At 38.7% G+C, this 26,750-nt stretch overlaps 1 protein-coding gene across 1 annotated transcript in view; it reads left to right on the top strand.

Moving 5' to 3' along the window:
* The window catches only part of ELP3 (elongator acetyltransferase complex subunit 3), a 118,824-nt gene that overhangs the window by 80,039 nt on the left and 12,035 nt on the right, over positions 1-26,750 (top strand). Inside the window, exons 12-14 of the mRNA XM_049865695.1 lie at positions 6,391-6,456; positions 8,463-8,690; positions 9,596-9,677. Of these exons, the coding sequence (XP_049721652.1) occupies positions 6,391-6,456; positions 8,463-8,690; positions 9,596-9,677 (376 nt within the window). The remainder of the gene's footprint in view (positions 1-6,390; positions 6,457-8,462; positions 8,691-9,595; positions 9,678-26,750) is intronic.

Genomic DNA, 26,750 nt, shown 5'->3' with positions numbered 1-26,750 from the left:
AAAAAAAAAAAGCTCCCATCAAAAAAGAGCCCTGGCCCAGATTGCTTCACTGGAGAGTTCTACCAATCATTCAGAGAGGAGCTTTGTCCAGTACCACTCAGATTATTTCAGATCATAGAAAAAGAAGGGATGCTTACGAATTCATTCTATGAAGCCAGCATAACCCTGATACCAAAACCAGGCAAAGACACCACAAAAAAATGAAAATTACAGTCCAATATCTCTCATGAATATAGGTACAAAAATTCTCAACAAAATTCTAGCCAATAGAATTTAGCATCATTTCAAACAAATAATATGCCACCACCAACTGGGACTCATACCAGGTATGCAAGGATGGTTCAACATTAGAAAATCAATCAACATAATCCACCACATAAATACAAGAATCACGTGATCATCTCAATCAACGCAGAAAGGCATTTGAAAAAGTCCAATACCCATTCCTAATAAAAACTCTCAATAAAATAGGTATAGAAGGGAAATTGCTGAGCATAATGAAAGTCATCTATACAAAACCAACAGCCAACATCACTCTTAACTGAGAAAGACTGAAAACATTCCCCCTGAGAACAGGAACAAGACAAGGATGCCCTTTATCACCACTCCTGTTTAACATTGTGCTGGAAGTCCTAGCTAGAGCAAAAAGGCAAGAAAAGGAAATAAATGGCATCTAAATTGGTAAGGAAGAAATGAAACTGTCCCTATTTATGGATATGATACTATACACAAAGAACCCAAAAGACTCCACAAGAAAACTAGTGGAACTAATAGAAAGATGCAGAGTAGCAGTATACAAGGTAAATATATAAAAATCAGTTGGATTCCTATACACCAGTAAAGAGAACTGTGAAAACGAAATCAGGAAAGCAGTACCATTCTTAACAGCCCCTAAAAAATTTTTTAGGAATAAATCTAACCAGGGAAGTAAAAGACCTATGCAAAGAAAACTACAAAACACTACTGCAAGAAACCAAAAGAGACCTACATAAATGGAGAAACATACCATGCTCCTGGATAGGTCCATGCTCCTGGATAGGTAGACTTAACATTGTGAAAATGCCAATTCTACTCAAAGCAATCTATAAATCTATAAATGCAACCCCGATCCAAATACCAACAGCATTCTTTAATGAGATGGAAAAGCTAATCATGAACTTTATATGGAAAGGGAAGAGGCTCTGGATAAGCAAAGCACTTTTCAAGAAGAAGAATAAAGTAGGAAGACTCACACTACCTGACCTCAGAACCTACTGTAGTCAAAACAGCCTGGTACTGGTACAGTGACAGATACATTGACCAATGGAACAGATTCCAGAACTCATATGTAAATCCATCCACCTACGGCCACCTGATCTTCAACAAAGGCCCAAGGTCCATTAAGTGGGGAAAAGACTGTCTTTGATAAATGGTGCTAGCAAAACTGGATGTCCAGCTTTTAAAAAATGAAACAGGACCCATACTTCACACCATATGCAAAAACTAATTCAAAATGGATCAAAGACCTAAATATAAAACTAAAAACTATAAAGATCATAGAAGAAAAAATAGGGTCAATGCTAAAACCCACTGCCATTGAGTCGATTCTGACTCATAGCGACCCTATAGGACAGAGTAGAATTGCCCCATAGCGTTTCCAAGGAGCCACTGGCGGATTTGAACAGCTGACCTTTTTTTTGGTTAGCAGCCATAGCACTTAACCACTACGCCACCAGGGTTTCCCTAGGGTCAATGCTAGAGGCCCTAATACACGGCATACACAGGATATAAACCATAACTAACAATACACAAACTCCAGAAGATAAGCTAGATAACTGGGCTCTCCTAGAAATTAAACACCTATACGCATCAAAGGAAACCCTAGTGGCGTAGTGGTTAAGTGCTACTGCTGCTAACCAAATGGTCGGCAGTTCGAATCTGCCAGGTGCTCCTTGGAAACTCTGTGGCGCAGTTCTGCTCTGTCCTATAGGGTCACTATGAGTCGGAATCGATTCGATGGCACTGGGTTTGGTTTTTGATTTTTTGGACTCATCAAAAGGCTTTACCAAAAGAGTAAAAAGAGAACCCACAGACTGGGAAAAAGTTTTTGGCTATGACAAATCTAACAAAGGTCTAATCTCTGAAGTCTATGGGAAAATCCAGCACCTCTGCAACAAAAAGACGAACAATCCAATTAAAAGATGAGTAAAGAAGACATTCAGAGACCAAAGAAGACATTCAAGCGGCTAACAGACTCACTAGGAAATGCCTGAGATCACTAGCCATTAGAGAAATGCAAATCAGAATTACAATGAGATACCATCTCACCCTGATACTCCTGGCACAAATCAAAAAATAGAAAATAACAAATGTTGGAGGGGCTGCAGGAGCTTGGAACTTTTGTGTACTGCTAATGGAAATGTAAAATGGTATAACCATTTTGGAAAATGATATGGTGCTTCCTTAAAAAGCTAGAAATAGAAATACCATACGATCCAGCAGTCCCAAGTATATCCTAGAGAAATAAGAGCCATCACATGAATAGACCTATGTACATCCATGTTCATTGCAGCATTATTCACAATAGCAAAAAGATGGAAACAACTTAAGTACCCATCAACAGGTGACGAATAAACTATGGTACACACACCCAATGAAATACTACGTAAGTATAAAGAACAATGATGAATCTGCGAAAGACCTCAAAGCATGGATGAATCTGGAGGGCATTATGCTGAGTGAAATAAGTCAATCACAAAAGGACAAATACTGTATGAGACCCCTATTTAAAAAACTCATGAAAAGGTTTCCACACAGAAAGAAACAAGTCTTGATGGTTATGAGGGAGGGAAGGGATGGGGAGGGAAAAACACTAACTAGACAATAGGTAAGTGGTAACTCTGGTGAAGGGTAAGACAGTACGCATTACTGGGGAAGACAGCACAGCTTGACCAAGGCAAAGTTATAGAAGCTTCATAGATACATCCAAACTCCCCGAGGGACCAAATTACTGGGTTGAAGGCTGGTGACCATGATCTCGGGAGATGTCTAGTTCAATTGGCATAACATAGTTTATAAAGAAAATGTTTTACATCCTACTTTAGTGATTAGCGGGGTCTTAAAAACTTGCAAGGGGCCATCTAAGATACTCCACTGGCCCCACCCCATCTGGAGCAGGGAAGAATGAGAAAAACCAGACACAAGGGAAAGATCAGTTCAAAGAACTAATGGACCACAGTTACCACAGTCTCCATCAGACTGAGTCCAGCAAAACTAGATGGTGCCTGGCAACCCACCACCCATTGCTTTGACAGGGGTTACAATAGAGGGTCCCCGACAGAGCTGGAGAAAAATGTAGAACAAAATTCTATCTCATAAACAAAGACCAGACTTACTGGTCTAATAGAGACTGGAGAAACCCAGAAAATATAGCCCCTGGACACTCTTTTAACTTAGTACTGAAGTCACTTGGGAGGTTCACCCTTCAACCAAAGATTAGACATGCCCACAAAGCAAATCGAGACTTAATGGGCACACCAGCCCAGGGGCAAGGACTAGAAGGCAGGAGGGGACAGGAAAGCTAGTAATGGGGAACCCAAGGTTGAGAAGGGGAGAGTGTTGATATGTTGCGGGGTTGGCTACCAGTGTCACAAAACAACATGTGTATTAATTGTTTAATCAGAAACTAATTTGCTCTGTAAACCTTCATCTAAAGTACAATAAAAAAATATTAAAAATGAAGATATGATCATTTGAAGAGACAAGAATTATATGTGTGAAATAATCACCAAAGAGTGTTACTGCCCTATGTATACCAGTCTCTCTCACCCTAACCCCATGTCTATGCAGTCACTTATTTATTTAAGCACTTCTTCTCTGCTTGCTCTGGAAATAGAAAGAACCCAGGAATCTGCACTTTAACAATCTCTGTAAATTGTTCTTATACACAGTAAGGTTTGAAATTCAGTGCCCTAGAAACTACTTTGTGTAGATGCTTAAAAGATAAGCCATGAATAATCTGTAGGCCAGAGCACTGATTTCTGGGCTTTGTCTGCTGAGATTCTGATTTAGTAGGTCTGGGATGGGCCATGGGGTCTTTTTTAATCCAATACCAATAGGTAGTTCTTATGCACAGTAAAAACATGGACCACACTTTGAAAGATGTTGTTTTAAGAAATATATACCGTGTTTTTGGACTTAACCAAGGCATTTTATTTTCTCAGTCACGTTATTATGGAGGAAATTTTTCAGAAATTGTCCAAAGAAGAGTTTATGATCTTTATTGGCTAATCTACCAAAAACAACATTTCAATGAACAGTTTAGTTCTAGGTAAACAGCAAATGCATTTCTAGTAATTTGTGGCACCAAACAAGATTGTGTGCCTGCTCTGCTCCTCAGTCTCCAGCTGTCTTTGTTCTTCAATTCCCCTCTCCTCTGAAAATACCATTGCTGAAATGACTGACCTAGCCTGGTTATCCTGATCATCTCATTATCCACCCATCTTCTTTAACTGTGTACCTCTCATAAGCATTAATTACCTCTCTTAAAATAAATTGGAATTCAGTCGTGACCAGAAGACATCCTGTCTCCACTGGCAACATCTTTTCCTGAAAATAAGCGTACACCAATCTCTGACTTTAAACAAACATGCAAAAAAAAAAAAAACCAAACAAATACCGGTGTTCATTAAGAACTTTTAACTATAGAACATTCACACGCAAGCTACTATATAGAACAACTGTAAGTAAAAGACAACATCTAAATTTAATGGATTAATAATTACAGAGATTTATGATTCTTGTTTACTGTATCATTTTTGTTTACTGGACCTAACAGAATCCTCATCAGCAAAGCATTATTATCTTGGGCTGGTTTGTGGGATGTGGAGATAGCTTTGTTTTTATGTGACTAAATAACAAACTTGTTTTTCTCATGGAATCCTATGCATATATAGCAGTCCTCCATCAGTATGCTGTTGGTAGGATGGTTCAGATTTCCTGGGGTGATCTTTTACCACTGGTGGAAAACGTTAGAATCCTGAAAATAATTTTTATGGTTTGTTCTATAGGGAAAAAAAAAAAATAGGACATATCATCAAATAATGTAAAGATTTTCTGATTATAAATGTAAGGCTTTGTAGTATACATGCTGGGTTGTGGAATAAAAATGACAGTTGCATCACATTTGCTTGGTCAGGTAGACCAGGCATTGTTGCGTTGACATCATCTATAGGAACTTCATGCCTCCCAGTGATACTCAAAGAACCGTTCGTGATTTTGGTTTTATGGCTCTAGGATCCTTCTTTATTTCCTTCCTTCCTTCGACAGTGCCTTTCCTACCAAAAATAGCAATCTTCAAAACATCTTTTTGACATTGCTAAATTGATACAATTATGGTGATCCTAAAATATTAACTGTCATAAAATGATAGAAGGTTTTTAAAAATTAGGAATTTACATTTTTTTAAATTGCGCTTTAAGTCAAAGTTTACAATTCAAGTCAGTTTCTCATACAAAAACTTATGCACACATTGTTATGTGACCCTAGTTGCTCTCCCTACAGTGTGACAGCATGCTCCTTCTCTCCATCCTGTATTTCCCGTGTTCATTCAGCCAGCTCCTGTCGTCCTCTGCCTTCTCATCTCGCCTCCAAACAGGAGCTGCCCACGTAGTCTCATGTGACTACTTGAGCTAAGAAGCACACTCCTCACAAGTATCATTTTGTGTCTTCCAGTCCAGTCTAATCTTTGTCTGAAGAGTTGGCTTCAGAAATGGTTTTAGTTTTGGGCTAACAGAGTCTGGGGGCCATGACCTCTGGGGTCCCTCTAGTCTCAGTCAGACCATTAAGTCTGGTCTTTTTACTAGAATTTGAGGTCTGCATCCCACTTTTCTGCTGCTCCATCAGGGGTTCTCTGCTGTGTTCCCTGTCAGGGCAGTCATTGGTGGTAGCCGGGCACCATCTACTTCTTCCAGTCTCGTGCTGATGGAGTCTCTGGCTTATGTGGCCCTATCTGTCTCTTGGGCTCATATTTTCCTTGTGTTGTTTTTTACCGTTCTATGTACAGGATTTTGAGTTTTACTTTCAGATACAGTTATATCCTCTGAGTAAACTATTTTCTTATTTTATGACTTATGTTCTTTACCTCCATGATTATATTATATATTGGTCTCTTTTGAATCCTAAATTTATTTCAAAAGTAGAACATTATACTGCTTCAGACATTTTCATTCTAATTTCCCCATCCTCAAATTTATTAAGAATGTCTTCATTTTGAAATTCAGTTCCTTCATCTCAATGTAAATTATGTCCAAACTTAATTTTGAGCTCCAGGTTTGGTAGAGAAGCTTAAATAAAAAATGAATTAGTTACCAGTTTTATATTTTCCCCTCTCGCCCCCTTTTCCTTTGGCAGTGTCGAGATGTGAGAACCAGAGAGGTTGGAATCCAAGAAATTCATCACAAAGTAAGACCGTATCAGGTTAGTTTCTCTATTTTATACAAAATTGGGTCCTGTTCTTACGTCTTTGCCAGTAGACCCACATCTTACCAAGAGGATGGAGCCCTAAGGTTGATGAGTAAACTGAGAGCAAAGAGTAATTGTGAATCAGATACTGAAGTCAAGGCAGGAAAGACAAGTATGAGGGTGACTGAATTCTAGGAGAACCAGGTTAGGAAAACTGCATCTGAACCTCATTCTAGACCAGCACTGTCCAATAAAACTTTCTGCCATTTTAGAAATATGCACTTGCCACATGTGGCTATTGAGCACTTAAAATGTGACTAGTACACTGAGGGACTGAGTTTTTTATTTTATTTCATTTTAATTCAAATGTAAATAGCTGTATGTGGCTAGTATTAAACAGCAAAGTCTAGGCCTTTGAGTAGAACAGGATATGATCTGCGCATTGATGGTAATCAGATGAATAGTTCAGCCCACATCAACAAGGGTTCCACAAAAATTAAGCCTAATGTCCTAAGGCATTCATTGTGTGTAATGAATTAACTTCTCTCATATACATCTATTATGTCAATGTGCCAAAATTTTTGTGGGTTTTAATTTTCTTGTGGAACCTTGATTGAGAAAAGCTAGGAGAGATGATGTCAATATTGATAATTTCTGTTCAAAACATAAATTGTTTATTTGACATTTTTCTTACTTGGGATGGTTTTGGGGAAAAAGCAGACCCAAGTACGGTTAATCATTTTACCAAATTCTTGTGTAGTCCAGTTATTTAGCAGACGTTAATTTAAGAAAGAATATAAGGGTTGATCTGAATTGTTGACTCACTATGGATATAATCTGTTCGTTTACTGAGTATATCTGGAGTACTCATGTATACCAGAAAAAAAAACAAACAAACCCAGTGCTGTCAAGTCGATTCCAACTATAGTGACCCTATATAGGACAGAGTAGAACTGCCCATAGAGTTTCCAAGGAGCACCTGGCAGATTTGAACTGCCGACCATTTGATTAGCAGCCGTAGCACTTAACCACTATGCCACTAGGGTTTCCCCCATGTATACATATATAGGTTTATCTATGTATGCATGTATGCATATTCTTATCTATTGCATACATTTGTGGAGAGTACAAGAGCTGCCTGTACAATGAGTTACAGTCAAAAGCCTACATGTAGATTGCTACCATGAAAGCTTCTCCCTAAAAGCTGCTCTCCAGTAACTGAATTTTCTTTAATGTTTTCATCCTCTAGCTAGGTATGATATTTTAAATGACCTGTGGGTTACCATAAAAAAAAAAAAATGCCTTTGAGTCAATACTGACTCATAGCAACCCTACAGAATAGAACTGCCCCATAGGGTTTCTAAGGCTGTCATCTTTATGGGAGCAGACTGCCACATCTTCCTTCTTCAGAGCAGCTGGTGAATTTGAACCGTCAGCCTTTCAGTTAGCAGTCAAGTGCTTAACCACTGCACCACCAGGGCTCACTTTCTTAAAATCCTATCAAGGAATAAGTGACCAATATTACATTATTTTTTTTATCCTGACAGCAGGTTTTAGCAGAGGAATTAAGGACTAGAAAATGAAACCACTGAGCGCCTGAGAGTTTTGGGGCAAGAGGGTGCTCCCAAGGGCTATACATGTGACATACTTTATAATTTTACCTTAGAGATTGTTCATAATGGATCAAAAATTTAAGAACATGGAAGCAGTTACTGAGCTGGGTCTCTGTGAGAATATAAAGGTTAATGAAGTTCACGTATTTGTGAATTGTAAAATTGTTTTCATGATAGTCCTTGAACAAGGCATGAACTCTTATTTAATCTGTGATATTTGGCAAAAAAAAAAAAAAAAATTTTTTTTTTTTTATATGGCAGTAGACAAGTAAAAAGAAGCATAATTCATGATTATTCATTCTTTATCCCTAACTGTGGGTATTAGCCTAAATAAATATATATAATTATAAAAATGAACTTTGTTCTCTAATTTTCGAAAAACCTTTGTTGTGGCATCTTATTAAACAGGTTGAATTAGTAAGGAGAGATTATGTTGCAAATGGTGGCTGGGAAACATTCTTGTCATATGAAGACCCTGATCAAGACATCTTGATTGGCCTCCTGCGATTGCGAAAGTGTTCAGAGGAAACCTTCCGTTTTGAATTGGGTGGAGGTGTTTCCATAGTCCGAGAACTTCATGTATATGGAAGTGTAGTTCCAGTGAACAGTCGAGATCCTACTAAATTTCAGCATCAGGTATCCTGTGTTCCATTTCTGTTTAACTTATAATTAAGAAATTGTTCAAAGTAGGAAAAGAGAAAAGGAATGAGGAAGAAAAGGGAAGAGACAGAGGAGGAGGGAAGGACATATACAAACAGTGGAACCAATATTTAGTTGTTCAGAGATGCCAAATTGTACCCTTTTGGTGTGTGAGGGGAAGAGTGAAGGACAAATTGAAACTCTGTCAAGTGGAACATCATAGTAGGTTGAACCATATGAAATTGCCATTTTTGAGAGTCAGGAATGTTCTAATATTGGTATTTCATATGGTTCAACCTATTATGGGATCAAATGAGGTGGTGATGTGAAAGCACTTACAAAGTATTAAAGCTCCCTTACATATGTAAGCTATATTGTGTATAGTGGAACCATACTCCATCCCCAAGAAACCAAAATAAATAAATAAATACTTATATTTTTCAGGAATTTCAGGAATAGGTTAAAACCAACTAATGATGGATATAGGATAAGCCCCCAAAATGATGGTTTAAGAATCTTGCCTGGTTTCAAAAGCTTATTAGAAATTAGAAGGGTGACTGTAATAAATAAAAATTTAGATGCCCCAGGTTTCTGTCACCTGGAGATTGCCTAGAGATTCTAAAAAGAGATTGAAGTTGAGAGGAAATAATCCCTTTATGAGTAGATTACGTTATCTACCAAGAACCTTTTGGTGGCTTTCTTGCAAAGTTACATCTTTTTTACTAGTCTGTTTTTGCTATAAGAGAATGGTTTTTCTTTCCTTCTTCCTAGATTAACAGATTTTAGCAACCACTAAATTATAGCTGCCTTCTTGTTTTATAAAAAAAAAAACTAGTTTTATGGTCCCCTCTTAATAGGCTTCTTTTCCTTCCTATTTCCCCCACCCCCATTGTTCCTTATAGGGATTTGGCATGCTGCTGATGGAGGAAGCAGAAAGAATAGCTAGAGAAGAACATGGATCTGGGAAAATAGCTGTGATTTCAGGTAATTGGGGGAGGGGGAAGTTCATGATTCATTCACATTTTTAAGTTGGTACCACAATTGAAACTACCTTGGTCTTCTCTTGCCTGTATTTATGACTGTTGCCTTCAGAATTGGGCAGAACTGAATAGCGAAGAGCTTGTGCTTAAACACAACAAAAATGTATGCAACCAGTTTGGAATAGAACTTACAGAAGCACTCGATCTCTGAGAGTAGCAGGATAGCTTATCTTCAGACATAATCTCTGTCCTGTCTCCCTCGCTGTCTGTCATACTAGTCATCACAGTCAACTCATCCCTTTGGGTTTGTGCCTAGTTACTGGGTCTGGGAAAATGGGATTTACTAGTGTGGATCAAAGAAAAATGTATGCCAATGTGGAGATTATCAGTATTGTTCAGAAAAGTAAAATAGCACCTCAGTTGCAAGCACGAGATATTTAAAAACAGGATTTTTTTGCTCAAATGTTGTTCTCAATGACTTTGCTCCTAGGCAGCAGCTTTCCCCTGTGTGGAACCTACCCCATTCCTTATCTAGGACATCAGATAATTGAGGAAATATTCATGAAAAGGAAATTCTGGTACAAGTGGTGCAAGAAATAATGTATACAGCCTTTCATTCCTACTCTTTAGTATTATATCCTTATAAGAATTGCTTTTCCCAGTAGGAAGCTAACATGGTGAAAGTCATGATCAAAATTTAGGTTATTTTTCCTTCAGTGTTAATTTATTTTCTTCCAGTTTACTTGTTAACCCATTGGACTATACTGCACTCCTAAAGGCCAAACTACACCGTGTAAGAAAATCTTTTCTGAAAATGAAAGTTGAAATGAGATTTTTTTTTTTAAATCAATAAGTTGTTGCAGACTAATAAATCATTGCTCATACCTGGGTTTTAATGATTACGATTATGAAAATGTAATGATCCAGGCTCAGTTAATCATTTAGTCTGATTATGTTTTTTGGCATTATTCAGGCAGATTAATAAAGCATTTCATAACATGGCTAGCTTTATATATATCTTTCTCTGTTATCTTTAACCTCACTAAAGAAGAGGTAACTAAATGAGGCTCACTTGATTGGTACTCATGTATGTTTAAAAAAAAAAAAAAAAGTTTGCCTCTTACCTTTTTTAACTGTGGTTGACCAGAAGTACCAGGAAATGAGCCAGAACTGATTTAGAATTTATTCTGTTCATGTATCTATATGGGGTTCGTAGCACCTGGCATTTCAATGGGCCCTTTTTGCCAGACCACTGTCAGTGTTTTCAGTATACCAAAACCATTTGCCATCGACTCTATTTCCACTCACAGTAACCCCATGTGTTTCAGAGTAGAACTGCGAATAGGGTTTTCAATGATTGTGACCTTTAGGGAGTAAATTGCCAGGCCTTTCTTTCAAGGTGCCTCTGGGTAGATTCAAACCACCAACCTTTTGGTTGGCAGCCAAGCATTTAAATGTTTGCATCACCCAGGGACTCCATTTCCAGTATAATGATTCTCAAATGTGCCTAAAAATCACCTAGAGATCTTGTTAAAATGAAAATTCTGATTCATTAAGTCTGGGATGAAGCCCGAGATCCTGCATTTCTAACTAGCTCCCAGATGATATCTGATGCTGCTTGTCTTCATACCACACAGTAAATATCAACTTATGGAAAATGGTTTTGTTTGATTTTTTTTCAAAAACCAATTAAAAGGAAAGCATACATCATTGTATTGCATATAAGGTTTTCATATTCTCTTCCAAACTGTTAAGGTAATGATACCTCTCTGTGATTCTGGCAGTGCCCTCGCTGCCAATGTCTTATATGCAGTCAAGTGATTATCTGATGACTATGGCAACCTAATCAATTTTAAAGCTGATGAGCATCAGTATTTTATCAGAGCTCTATACATTATTTCATCTGCCCTGATGTCATCTATCTCTCTTTAGAAATGTTGCATGCAGAGAGGGCCTCTGACTTGCCAGAGGTCATACTCAGTGGCTCATAAGAGCTTCAATTTTTGCTTTTTATGAGCAGGGTGCTTTCTAAGTGGAAATCAGCATGTCCTCTTTCTCACTTTTTATCATAATCTAAATAATAGCCCAATTTCAGATCATCTGCTTGTAGAATTACTTTTTAAAATAACAAGCAAGAGGCTTGCTCAGAGCAACAAGGAAGAACCCTCTTCCTATCAGCCAGTATAATACATGTACTAGATTTTTATAAAGGGGGTTTCTTTTGACCAGGAGGTTTCCATAGCATGAACCCTGGAATGCTTTCTTGACTAAAATGAGTTCTGAGGCAGGGAGGAAGTGTTACTTCCTGTCATTCTTACTTATAAGCCCCACCATTGCTTTCTACAGGGGAAACCACCTAGGTCCTTGATGTTCTGTTTTACTCAACCTCTGGTCACCCTTCAAATCAAAAAACCAAGAACAAATGAACTTGCCAATAGAACATTTGCTCTATGGATTATTTCTCTAGTACTATATTACTGTTCTATTTACATTTCTCAATCAGACACCTATGGTGTCCATTATTCAGAACTTTCAGGGAGAACAGATTTAAAGTGTTTATTATTATAACATACTTTTTACAGATTTTTTCCCTCCCATTTATTCATTTTGACTTTGGTCTTTCTGATTTGAAAACAGTAATGAGGGTTTTTGTGAAAGAAATTAAAACCAAAACTATTTTCCATAAGTTGATCTTCAGAATAGAAATCTCTTTATTGTACTGGTGTTTGTGTGCTGCATTTCATTTACTTCATTGGATGTGGTGTATAAGAAAGAACATTGACTGGGCGTCAGTTGGCCAGGATTCCATTCCTCCTTTGCCAGCAGCTGTCTTTGTGATCTTGTATAATTTGTGTGTGTGTGTGTGTGTGTGTGTGTGTGTGATATTTATGTGAAAGTTTACAGAGCAAATCAGTTTTTCATCAGTTAACACACAAATTGTTTTGTGACACTGACTGCCAACCCCACAACGCATCAACACTATCCCGTTCTCCACTCCAGCTTCCCTGCCTCCATTCATCCAGCCTTCCTGTCCCTTCCTGTCCCCTCATCTCTGCCCTTGGGCTAGAGTGCCCATTAGTCTCCTATATATAATTGAACTATGAAGCATGACCCTCACCTGTGTTATCGCTGGCCCTATAGACTCGTCTAATCTTTGGCCAAAGGGTGAACCTTAGGAGTGATTCCATTACTGAGTTAAAAGGGTATCCGGGGGGCCATACTCTCAGGTTTCTCCAGTCTCTGTCAGGCCAGTAAGTCTGATCTTTTTTTGTGAGTTAGAATATCGTTCTACATTTTTCTCCAGCTCTGTCCAGAACCTCGTGTTGTGATCCTGGTGGGGCAGTCAGTGGCGGTAACTGGGTATCATCCAGTTGTTCTGGGCTCAGTCTGGTGAAGGCTGTGGTAGTTGTGGTCTGTTAGTCCTTTGGACTCATCTTTCCCTTATGTTTTGGTTTTCTTCATTCTCCTTGGCTGCATTTGGGATGGGACCAATAGATATATCTTAGATGGCTGCTTGCAGGTCTTTAAGACCCCAGTCACTGCTCACCATAATGGGATGTAGAACTTTCCTTTATAGACTCTGTTATGCCAATTGACCTAGATGTCCCCTGAGGCCATGGTCCCCAGGCCTCAGCCCAGTAGCTTGGTCTCTCAGGGTACTTGGATGTGTTTGTGAAGCTTCTGTGACTTTGCCCTGGTCAGGTTGTGGTGACTTCCCCAGTGTTTTGTACTGTCTTACCCTTCACCAAAGTTACCACTTATTTATTGTCTAGTTAGTGTTTTTCCCTCCCGACCCTCATAACCATTAAAGATTGTTTCTTTCTATGTGGAAAGAGTTTCATGTGTTTTTATAATAGTGGTCTAATACAGTATTTGTCCTTTTGTGATTGACTTCACTCTACATAATGCCCACTAGATTCATCCATGTTGTGAGGTATTTCACAGATTCATCATTGTTCTTTATAGTTGCATAGTATTCCATTGTATATATGTGCCATAGTTTATCCATTCATCTGATGATGAGCACTTAGGTTGTTTGCATCTTTTTGCTATTCTGAATAATGCTGCATTGAGCATGGGTGTGCATATGTCTACTTATATGATAGCTCTTATCTCTAGGATATATTCCTAGGAGTGGGATTGCTGGATTGTATGGTATTTCTATTTTTAGCTTTTTAAGGAAGCATCGTATCATTTTCCAAAATGGTTGTACCATTTTGGATTCCCACCAGCAGTGCATAAAAGTTCCAATCTCCCTGCAACCTCCCCAGCATTTGTTATTTTCTTTTCTTTTTTTAATTTGTGCCAGTGATGTTGGGGTAGGATGGTATCTCATTGTAGTTTTGATCTGTGTTTTTCTGATGGATAATGATCACGAGCATATCCTCATGTACCTGTTAAAGAAGAACCAGTGCTGTCAAGTCAATTCCGACTCATAGCGACCCTATAGGACAGAGTAGAACTGCCCCGTAGGGTTTCCAAGGAGCACCTGGAGGATTTGAACTGCCAGCCCTTTGGTTAGCAGCTGTAGCACTTAACCACTATCTGCCTGTTAGCCTCCTGAATGTCTTCCTTGATGAAGTGTCTGTTCATATCCTTTGCCCATTTTTTAATTGGGTTATTTGTCTTTTTATTGTAGAGGTTTTGGATTTACCTATAGATTTTAGAGATTAGACCATTGTCGGGTATGTCATAGCCAAAATTTTTTTCACAGTCTGTAGGTTCTCTTTTCACTCTTGGTGAAGTCTTTTGATGAGCATAAGTGTTTAATTTTTAGAAGATCCCATTTATCTAGCTTATCTTCTGGTGTTTGTGTATTGTTCATTATGATTTGTATGCTGTGTATGCCATATATTAGAGCCACTGGTGTTGACCCTATTTTTTCTTCCATGATTTTTATAGTTTTTGGTTTTTTATTTAGGCCTTTGATCCATTTTGAATTAGTTTTTGTGTATGGTGTAAGGTATGGGTCCTGTTTCATTTTTTTACAGCTTGATCAACATCAGAGTCAGAAACCCTTTGATTGTCCACAACTAGAAAGGAAGCTAAGTTTTTTCCCCCGTTTAGATTATTTCTCACCTCAGGATTAATTGCATCAGAGTAAGAAAATACTCTTTCTACGTATAAAAATGGATAAATTGCATAGTGATGTAAGACTAAGCAGTTCTAAAAATAACTTTAGGCAGGAAATAACAGTTAATTGCTTCTAAATATTTAAGTGATTAGTTAGTCCTCATTAAGTCCAAGTGCTGTAGTATCTTTCACTAATTTACCCATGTCTCTTCTGTCAACACACATCCATTTAAGATTAACCGATCTTTTTTACTTCAAAGTCATGATTTTTATCTAGTCAGATAATCAATGTGCTTTCTTTTTAAAATGAAGCAGTTTTTCTCTTCCCTCTCTTAATGGTGTAAAGTGCAAGGGATTATGGTTTAAACCTAACCACAACATTTGAAATGCCATCACTAATAATCACCATGGAAACTAGAGACCTCTGATGTCACAACTGCCCATATTGTTTCCAAAAGGGCAAATAACTATTGATATCCACTATTTTAAAAGTCATTTAATGACCCCAGCAGAATGATTTTTTTTTTCTTTTTTGTCGATTTTGCCTAGGTATCAGATCCAATCTTGTTACTGTTTCTGTTTGCCAAGCTACTTGCTATGCAGTAAGACAAACTGCTATTCCCTAAGCGCCCCCATCTTTGTCATAAGCAGTATTCCATTTGTGTTCTTTCAAGTAGAAAATTAATATGGCCATTGACCAAGAATTGTACAAAGCTGATGGATCACACAGTGATGGTGAGAAATGAGGAAAATGTCTGAATGGTTGATGACAGAAATCACTGAACTCAGACTGTTAGCCATTTTCTTTAAACCTATTGAAAAGCCAGAGAAGTGGGGAAGGGAAAAAGAGCTTAAATATAGGGTGAGTAAATAAGCCACTGTGGAGATGAGATCATTCTTAATCATGATCCTCAGAATTATGTGACCCTAAAGCTACACCTGTCATCCCCACTAGCCGAAAAATCAATGTGGCTGTGCCTTACATAGTCCAGTATGGCTTCCTAGGCCTGAAAATAATGATCTTGTGCCCCAGAACCACTGACTAATAAAATCCGTGGTGTTTCAGTTATCTAGTGCTGCTATAACAGAAATAACCAGAACTGGATGACTTTAACAAATTTATTTTCTCATAGTCTAGGAGGCTGGAAGTCCAAATTCAGGGCACCAGTTCTAGGGAAAGGCTTTCTCTTGGCTCTGGGGGAGGGTTCTTGTCTCTTTCCAGCATCTATTTCTTTGTTCCTTGGTGATCTTCATGTGCCAAGGCATCTGTCTTTCCCCAGCTGTGCTTAATCTGCTCCTTTTATATCTCAGAAGAGATTCACTCAATACACAACCTACACTAATCCTACCTCATTAAAATAACAAAGAAAACTCTGTTCCCAAGGGAGATAATAACCACAGGTAAAGGAGCTAGAATTTACAACAGATACTTTTAGGGGGCACAAGTCAATCCGTAACACGTGGATAGACAATTAACAGTTGTTTAGTTAGACTACAAATGTTTGAGATATACATACTAGGCTCTAACTTCCCCTTTATCCCAGGCTACATATCCCTCAGTTTCAGATGAATGTTGTTTTATTCTTGACATTATAATCTACTTGAAAGGAAGAGTACATTTGTAACTAGGTCTGTCTGATAATGGACTCATAATCCTTACCAAAATGCATAGAAAAGCTTTCCCTCATTTTGGCATATCTATTTGCTGATGGACACAGGAAGCCTGCCAAATGCAAAGCAGTTGCACCACATGTGTGCATGTTAATATAGGAATTCTCAGAAAGAAGGAGAAAAGATTGTTTGCTCGTATAGCCTTCATCTCTTTACATAATTTTTCTTTTTTGATAAATTATCCCTTAATCATCTCCTAATTAAAAGCACATCATCTGAGTTCTAAATGTTCATGTTTCGTCTGTTTTAGTGTTCTAGCAGTGATCATACATGTTTCTCTTCTGGTGCATGTTCCATTTGGATTTTTGTTTTGTTAACTATTCTTCTTTTTAAAGATAATAGATACAACATAAAGTATTGCTTTACTGTAAGAACTTTCCTAATTTTAGCATCATTCTTAAGCAGACCAGCATTGATGACATAGAATACTACTTTTCTAGATGACAAATGAGTTAGATGTTTGCTAATTGGTGTCTGTACTCCAGCTGGACTATGGAGGCATTAAGACTTGACATGTCATTTGTAGATGAATCAGGTACCAGTTTGTAGGACATTGTGTATCAAATGCATCGGATCCATTCCTCACTTGGTATCACATGATTATATTAATTAATACAGATTTTTCAAATATTTCTGAATAGGCCACTCGTGAGTTTTCATTGTTTGGATCTTTTGGGATCTTTTTGAATTTTTTGTGAAGTTTCCTAGGCAGAAGCTGGTGATACTGGTTTGTAGCTAATTGGTACACTTGGAGAACAGCACTTGGTAAGTGCTGTTGCTGTTTCCAGGTTCGTGCAGTCTAACCTTCTTGTTTCAGGAATGTATATGTTGAAGTCTTGAAGGATAGCCTTGCTAATGTTGATATACCATACATTTGTAGACTTTTTTCTCCCCATTTTTGTTCCTCTTAGTTTTTATGGATATTGGGAGTGATGGTTGTATATTTCTGCTTAGGAACAGGAATAGGGTGACTGTGTAGTTTCTAATAATATTCCTGAGACATCTGGGAGCTTTGAGATAAATAGCTGCCTTTATTGTAAAACTGGACACTTGACAGGCTTTTTTCTAAGGAAGGAGCCCTCTTCAAAAAGTGTTCTAACTTGCAGTATCAGCTATCTATCAGGAAGTCTGTTGTGTAGATGCAAACTTAACTCCTTACCAGTGCAGCTTTCATGATTAGTAATGTTTTCTCTAAATATTTGACATCTCTTTAATCCATTCGATTTGAATGGAGGCTACAGTCAAGGTGTCATCAGACCTGCAGTCATTTCAAGATTCTCTTGGGGCTGAGGGATCCACTTCTAAGCTCACTTATAGGTATTTGGCAGCTGCACTTCCCCTCGGGTTGCTGGACTGAGGGCTGAAATTCTTCTCCACGCCACATGAGCCTCTACCTAGGGCTGCTCCCCACATGACAGCTTGCTTTTACCCGTGGGAATGATCAGAAAGAGAAGGCACACACCTCCAAGATGGAAGCCACAGTCATTTTATAACCTAATCTCAGAAGTGATATTCTATTGTTTTGGCCATAATCTGTTTGTTAGAAGAGAGTCAGTAAGTCTAGGCCACCCTCAAGGGGAAAGGATTACACAAGGCTGTGAATGAGGGGCTACCTACCACAATGTGACTTCTGCTACATTCTGTTAGTTAAAGGATTCATTGGGCCAGCCCAGATCTAAAGGGGGAGGAAATAAATTCTACCTCTCAAAGGGAGAGGATTCGATGACAGCCTTACAGCCTCATTGCCTGATTTAATAGGCATCCAGTCTCTTTCTACAGGAAGCTTGATTTAGCCTTCTTGACTCTCTTGGGCATGTCTAGATTCAGGGGTTTTATACCAATCCCAGCATCGGATCTTCATTTAGCCAACCCTGGCAGCACAATTAAACCTCACACTGCCCTAAGCAGAGTTTAGCAGTCCCCACAAGAAGCATCTGCATCTGACCCTTTGTCTGTCATCTCTCTTCCATGAGGACTTCCATGAGGACTTCCATTGTTGCAACCACTGTGTTAGTCCATCTCATTGAGGGTCTTCCTCTTCTTCCCTGACCCTCTAGTTTACCAAGCATGATATCCTTCTCCAGGAACTGATCCCTCCTGATAACATGTCCAAAGTATGTGAGACATAGTCTCGCCGTCCTTGCTTCTAAGGAGCGTTCTGATTGAACTTCTTCCAAGACAGATTTGTTCGTTCTTTTGGCAGTCTATGGCATATTCAATATTCTTCTCCAACACCACAATTCAAAGGCATCAATTATTCTTCAGTCTGATGCTTTAGGTTCATGGTATTGGCTGTTTATATCTTCCTGCTAGGATATGGGATGTCGAAAAGGCCATCTTTGGGCTGAGGGTACACGGTTACCCTCTGGAGATCTCCTGCCCTTACTCTACACTCCCTTCCCCCACAAATACCTGAAGATATTTAACATACTTTAAAGCCTACTTTTAAAAAGTCTATAAATAGTAGGGATTCTTTTACTTACCAGGTTATAAGATGGCAAACCCTTTGACTTACACAGAAGTCACTAATGATTTTACATGAGCAAACCAGTGAGAGTGATCTGTGACGTAGCAGACATTCTGTGCTGGTGGGAATGCAGCCACTCCATATTCAAATTGGATGATTGGGGCCCCTCCCATGTCAGATAATGTGAGGGAAAAGCCTAAGAACTATAGGTTAATCCTCTAGCATCACCCTACTGTAAGCTATCATAATAGCTTCTATTTAGATTCTGTATATCTGCAATGGTGCAGTGGCTTAGACCTCGGCTACTAATCAAGAGGCCAGCAGTTCGAATCCACCAGCCAGTCCTTGGAAACTATGGAGCAGTTCTGCTCTGTCATATAGAGTCGCTGTGAGTTGGAATCAATTCAAACAGCAACAGGTTTATACCTGCTTTATAAACCAAACCCAGTGCCGTCAAGTCGAGCTACCTACTTTTATTCTTTGTTCATTTTCACTTTGTAATTATCTTGGCATAGCCCTTGAAAGTGGATAGAGGAAAGAACCTTTAGGCTGCTAGATAGGAAACTAGATTATAAGTCTCCTGAGATACTCTCTCTATCCTCCAAGGTGATGGGGAATAATGTATTAAAGCTCTGCATTAATGACTTGCAATAACCATCCACTTTGAAGAGCTAAGATTTCATGTGGGCAGCCTTTGCCTATTATCCTTGTAAGGTTAAATTGAACTGAAAAAAATTCTCTCAAAGATTTAGGACTATTAGGTTAATTGGTTCATTTTCAAACATTCAGAATAAAAACCATTCCCCAGTTCTCATATTTAGTGTGCTTTGTTGAAGAGTGAAATATTGCCATCCTCCTAGTTCAGTGAGATGTAATAAAGTCCCATTTCAATAGCAAATGAATGATACTAATGAATATGTTTGCTTTGTATTAACGCTGCTAAGCATATATCAAGCACTCAATAAATAATTAATTGAACCCAAAAGTAATTAAGATATAGTTTCTTAGTTTTATTTCACTGATTTTTAAATTAAATGATCCTTAATCATCATCTCAGTCTTTTGTGTCTAATCTGAAAAATCAGATTTAAGTTTTAAAAGATAGAGTTAGCATATTTTCTCTATCTTTTCAAGTTTGGCTGTGGGAGTGTGACGTGAGCTCAATTTTAATTCAGTTCAATAACACATTACTAGTAATGAAGGGGGCAGCCTTGTGTCCTAACAAAGAAAATGTCAAAGAACAGGAATGCGCCTCCAGATACCTATTTATTTTCTTGTCTCAGACATGAAAAGGCCTAGATTATTTAACCAGAGTTTTTATTTTCTTGAAGAATACCAGGAGATAAAACACTTAAATTTCCAGGTTCATAGTACATACTTAGTAAATACTTGATCAGTTAAACTTCCTTAATTCTTTGTCCCTCTATTAAATCACACTGATAATTTCCTGCTCTTTCTCTATGTAGTTGGAATCACTAAAGCAAAGTTCTCTTGTTTGATTTTCCATAGGCTTAAAGAATTGACTTTTTTCCTCATTTAAGTAAGCATTCACATAATTGAGATTACTTAATCTTGCCTACTCTGGTTTTTCATTTTTAATAGTTTATTGTAAAATGTAAAACAGTGAATATTTTAACAAGTGCCCATATAACCCCTACCCAGGTGAAGACCATAACCAGTACCCAAGCAAGAAGAGCCCCTGTTCACCCTTCCCAATCATACTCCTCTCCCCCTCCTGCCTTACTCCCTTTCCCTAAAATCCTAATTTTTTCCTTCTTTTTCTTTATATTTTGCTACCTAATTATGTGTCCCTTAACTATATAGTTTAATTTTGTTTTTTGTGTACATTGCTGTTGTTGTTGTATGCCGTCAAGTCAATTCCAACTCACAGTGACCCTAATGGCAGAGTAGAACCGCCCCATAGGGTTTGCTAGGCTATAATCTTTACAGGACTGATCGCCAGGTCTTTTTTCCTGCAGTGCGGCTGGTGGGTTCAAACCGCCAACCTTTCAGTTAGCAGCCAAGCGCTTAAACCATTGGGCCACCAGGGCTCTTTTTTTGGACTTTAGGTAAGTAGAATCATTTTAGTATATTTTTTGTTGTTTTGGCTACTTTTGGTCAACATACTATTTGTGAAATTTAGTCACATTGCATATAGTTATAGTTCATTCATTTTCATTGATGTGTAGGATTCCATCATGCAAATATACCAGTTTACTATCAGTGGCTATTTGAGTAGTTCCCAAACATTGTTTTCCTTATGCCTGAAGAATTTATTTTAGCAAGAGTGTGCCAGATAGCAAATTATTCTGGTTTTGAGTATATGAAATGTCTTTATTTTGCTTCATTCTTGAAGGAAGTTTTCACTGGGCATGGAATTCTGGGTTGACAGCTGTTTTCTTTCAGTGCCTTGAAGGTATCATTCCACTGCTGGCTTTTCATGCTGCAGTGAAGAAGTCAGCTGTCTGTCTTTGAGAGGATAGCCCTCAGGCTGCTTTTGATTTTTTAATATCGTCTTTTTTTTTTTTTTTTCAGATTGACTTTGCTTTTTTCTTTTACTATGATGTTTCTAAGTACGAATTTCCTCTGCTTGGGCTTGGTTGGATGGGCTTCTTCAATGAGTGAACTGATTTTTTTTTAATCAGTTCTGAATAATTTTCAGCCTCTAAGTCATCAAATACTGACTCTCCCATTCTCTCTCCCCTTTTCCTCCACCCCCATTTATTTGTTTCTCTGTGCTTAGTGTTGATAGTTTCTTCTGACTTACCTTCCAGCTTACTAAGTCAGCTGTGTCTAATCTACTATTAAACCCATCCATTGATGCCTTAGTTCTAGTTATTTTATTTTTTAATTCTGTGATTTCTGATACCTTTTCAGCTTTGTAATACCATATTTTATAGTTACAGTTGCTATTAGGCATTCTTTAGTTCAGCTTCTATCTCTGTGAACATAGAGAGCATAGCTGTTTTAAAATCTACATCAAATGATTCAAAATCTGGAGTCCCTACAGTTGTTTCTGTTGTTTCTAGTCGTGTTGTCTTGTCTCAAAGTGTACCTCATCATTTTTTATTATTTGCTGAACGTTCTATATATAAGAAATTGCTTTCTTATATATAAATACTTCAAGATCTAGATTAGTTAGCCTCCTCCAGGGAGGATCCCCATTACCTTTTGCCAGCTCTAAGAGTGCTAGTTGTCCAGGACCAGGCTTGAGGTTTATCTAGGTCATCTAGATGACCCACAGGAGCAGTCTGTATCCCCATTTCAAAGTGAAACCCTTCGTAATACCAAACCAGAACAGAGATTGTTAATGCTGGCTTCTCTGCCTTTGCCAGTCTCTGAATTCAGCCACCTGTTCCTTCTCTTCTTGAGTCCTTAAAGAAGCTCTGCCTCTCAGTTGCCTCCCAACTTCCTAGAGCATAGACAGCAGCCCCTTATGGAGGGAAGTGAAGATGAGGGAATTTTACAACTGGTTCTCTGCTTCTGGTGGTTGCATGACTTCTACCCAGGTCTACTATTTCCAGCTGGGCTGTTGTGGGTCTCAGCTGTCCTTCCTGGATTGGCAAATGTGCCCGAGGCAGAAAAAAGGTTCTGCCTCCCCTCTTGGGCTTCTTATTTTCTCCTTATTCTAAGTCTGATATCTCATAATTCTCTGTTAGGGAGTTTTCTAATAGAATTTTCGATATATTTTTAATGGAAACATTTTAAATTTTGTTCAGATGTTTCAGTTGTCATCGGCTGGAGAGTTTATCATTTAGTCTGCCTTAATCAAGCCCAAAGTCATCCCCTTTTCTAAAAGCTTACATACTTCTGACTATTCTGCCCTTCTTCCTAGGATCTATTTTCAGTCATTTTGCTATCTTTATTTCTTTTTTTCCCCAAACTCTGTGCTATATAGTTCTTGCAATTTTAAAAATGATGACCCCCTTACATCATCCTGAGACTAGAAGAACTAGTTGGTGCCCGGCCATAACCGATGACTGCCCTGACAGGGAGCACAACAGAGAACCCCTGAGGGAGCAGGAGATCAGTGGGATGCAGACCCCAAATTCTCACAAAAAGACCATACTTAATGGTCTGACTGAGACTAGAGGAATCCCGGCGGTCATGGTCCCCAAACCTTCTGTTGGCCCAGGACAGGAACCATTCCCAAAGACAACTCATCAGACAAGGAAGGGACTGGACAGTGGGTAGGAGAGAGATGCTGATGAAGAGTGAGCTATTTGTATCAGGTGGACACTTGAGACTGTGTTGGCATCTCCTGTCTGGAGGGGAGATGGGAGGGTAGAGAGGGTTGGAAGCTGGCAAAATTGTCACGAAAGGAGAGACTGGAAGGGCTGACTCATTGGGGGAGAGAAAGTGGGAGTATGGAGTAAGGTGTATATAAACTTATATGTGACAGACTGACTTGATTTGTAAACGTTTACTTGAAGCTCAATAAAAATTAAAAAAAAAAAATGACCCCAATTTATCAAGTTATTATTGAAAAGTATTCCAGTTCACTGTAGTTTTTCAGATTTGTAAACCCTATCTGTTTACAAAGATGTGTATTGCCTGCCTGTGTTTTCAGACCCTTTTCTGTGATTTATTCTGCTATTTCTTACTGTGTTTTGTTGTTAAGGTGAAAATAAAGTCACCATGTTTCAGTTTCATGTAGTAATTTATCAAAAGACATTGAAAAACTGAACACAGATACAGAAGGTAAGGTAATCAAGAAAACTCAAGTCCTTTCTGTACTGTAAAAGAAGCGGCATGCTGTTACCAGTGGCAGATTTGATATTTAAAACCAAAGTGTGGGAAGCAGAGTCATGCACCTACTCATAATATAGGCACTGTAGTGTGTTAGAAATACTCCCTGGACTGTGAGGTCCAGCAGGCTGGGTTTGAACTGTAGTTCTACTTCCGAGCTGAGTGACCTTGAGTTATGACCATTTCTGAAACTCATTTTCCTCATAGCATAATGTTTACAATCTTGTTAGGTTGTAAATAAGTTGGTGCATGTAAAGCATCCAGCATGAATGCCAGGCACGTGTTGAAGTGCTCAAAAAAAATTGTCTGCCTCCCATAGCTTTTCAGTCACTTAACTATAAAGTTGGAGCCCTGGTGGCACACTGGTTAAGAGCTTGGCTGCTAACCAAAAGGTTGGCAGTTTGAATCCACCCATTGTTCCTTGGAAACCCTATGGGGGAGTTCTACTCTGTCCTGTAGGGTCACTGTGAGTCAGAATCGACTCGATAGCAGTGGGTTAACTATGAAGTTGTTGCCTGTTTGATTTTTGTTTTGTTTTGTTTTTGTTTCTTTTTTTTTTTTGAGATGGCATTAATCAGAATCACAAGCTCTAGGTAGTTTAGGTTCATTTCTTGCTCTTGAAATATTTTCTCTTTTTAAAGGAAAGTGTATTTATTTTTGGTGTTCTAAGGCTTTACTCTGGCATTGACTTTGTCCCCTAAGAAAAAAGACGATAGTAACTTGGAGAACAAGGAGTTGTTTTCAATCAAGTCACATGCCACATTGACCAGTTTACTTCTGTCAACCCATTTCCCCTATATTTTTTTCTCTAAAATAGAGTCAGAGTAGAATTTAAATAAACACCTGGGTTTGTTCCATTTTCATCTTTTTTTTTCTTCCATTTTTATTAATGAACATTGAGCAACCCATAATTAACCTGCTTCTGTTGCCAGTGGCTGAGGCAGTTGGTGTGTTCGTTTTGTGTGATTTCCTTTCTTACTTCAACACTTAGAGTAAACAAAACTATGTCCTAGATTAAGTGGTATGTGTCTTTCAAAGGGAGGGAGAGAGAACCAGAAAGCAGTAGTCTTTTCCATTGTGAGGGACTTGAGGCTTGAGAGCATTTGGTCCAGGAAAAGGATCAGAGAGATGCTCTAGCCCCTAGTCCTCCCCAGAGTGAGGATTCGTTGGGAGACCAGTAGCTTTTTGCAGCCAGCCATGGGCCAGTAGGCCAGGTGGGAAAAGGTAAGGGGGCTTGCTTCTCTGAGGACTGAACACCTCTCTACTCTTACCATACTTCCTAGGAGCAGACATTACCCTCCACCTTTAATTTAGTGCTTTTCCTTGGGTCTGCATCTAATCTGAAGGGTCCGCAACTAAAACATCACTACCATTTCAGTAACTTAATTTTAATATATAACAGACACACAAAGGTTTGTTTTCTTCTCCCAGAGAGGTGTATGTCTTGGGCACAGGCATAGGTGTGCAAGGAAGGGATGCAGTGTAAATACAGAGGCCTGTTCCTTCATATTTTAAGTTGAATCATTGCACTGAAATGCTCACTAAAGCCAAATGTCAGAATTCCACTTTAGATACTTTTCAAGGTATTCTTTTTTTTTTTTTTTTCGCCTTCTCATGTCATCATCACAGCTGGTCAAGTGATGAAGATAAAAATATTTATCCTTCTTACATAGCAGGAAAAAGGTCTCCTTGGTATAGGTGAATTCTTTTTGTGAGTTAGGTAACTTAGAGGATAAAACAAAGCAAGTATTGGACCACCCCCACTTTCTCCCCATCCTTAATACTCTACTGACAACTGTGAGCTCTGCTAATAGGGCACACTGGGGTCCACTGCATGTAGCAGTTTAATTCCTGCTCATTCCCCAACCCAGGGATTTGGCAACATCACAAACAGATAATAGGGGAGGAGAACTGGGTGACTTGTGCAGCCTGTGTGTCTCTCCTGAAGGGGAGGCAGCAGCAGTTACGCAGAGAGCTGTGAGACAGCCTGTGCACGTCAGCCCAGGAGGTTGGCTGACGTCAGCTCTGAAGGGTAATTGCTTTTTCTTGGCTGGCTAACAAAAGGAAAGTTACTGTGACAGAGGCCCTTATAGGAGCCCTACTAATGGAGAGGAGATCTGAGCAGAGGTGTGGCCGTCACCTGGCCCAGGTAATGGGTGTGGTTCTCTTTTCAGCCAGTTAAGTGCAGATATAATGCTTTTGCCAGTCCGTTCTGCAGACTGTAGTAACAGGAAATTCTTTCAAGAAACAAGTGGTACAAAGAATTACAAATGAGGAATTTCTTTAGTTGTTCAGGTAAGAAGAGGTTGGAGTCTAGACTGGCTAGAGCTCAAGCTTCTTTCCCCATAATACTTAAAACCTTTTTAAAGGGTCCGAGGTAGGTTTGTCCATGTTATTGCTGCTACATGGTATTGAAAACAAGGATAGGAGCATGAAAATATGTGCCTTTCCTTCAAAAAAAAAAGCACATAGCAAGGCCTGAGTTTGCCTCTCCCAAATTTGGTAATCATAGTTTCTAGGCAATGGTGATTGCTAAAGGCAAAAGTAGAGGGCCCAAAGAGCCTAAGATTTAGAAAAATCAATATGCTCAGTTGGAATCTTTACTGAGAAATGCTTAGTTGTACCCTCAATAAAGCTGTCCAAAAAGAACAGCAGTTTCTTTAACTGGCATTGTTAGGAAATGAGGGCACCCTTGGTCATTGAGCTTTCTGGTTATACAAGGGCTGTCTAATCCTATGTTAGATGTAAGGACCTGCCTCTCACCTCTGGACAGATGTAGGTCAGTTGCACGTTTTTGGTAATAAAGCATCTTGACCAACTGCACATCTTCGGTCCAATAATTAAACCATTATCTTTATTTGAAAGAGGACTATAAAAGAATAAAATTCAGCATGTCTCTTGCAACTGAGCTGAGCAGAACCAAAAGTAAACATTAAATATATTTTGTGATTTCACATGGGTGAAAAGCTAGAAAGAATAGAAGTCTGGCAAAGTTAGGTACGTGGCCATGCATTGTACTGTCTCTTGTTTGTTTAAAATTTTCCGTCACAAATTTTCTTAAGTCCATGGAAAATGGTGTCTGTTTTATAAAATAAGAATAGAAATGTAAAAAGCCAGA

The sequence above is a fragment of the Elephas maximus genome, chromosome 22, assembly GCF_024166365.1.
Source record: "Elephas maximus indicus isolate mEleMax1 chromosome 22, mEleMax1 primary haplotype, whole genome shotgun sequence".
Classification (NCBI taxonomy): Eukaryota; Metazoa; Chordata; class Mammalia; order Proboscidea; family Elephantidae; genus Elephas; species Elephas maximus.
The sequence above is the reverse complement of the archived record's forward strand: the minus strand, read 5'-3'. Positions and strand labels throughout refer to the sequence as shown.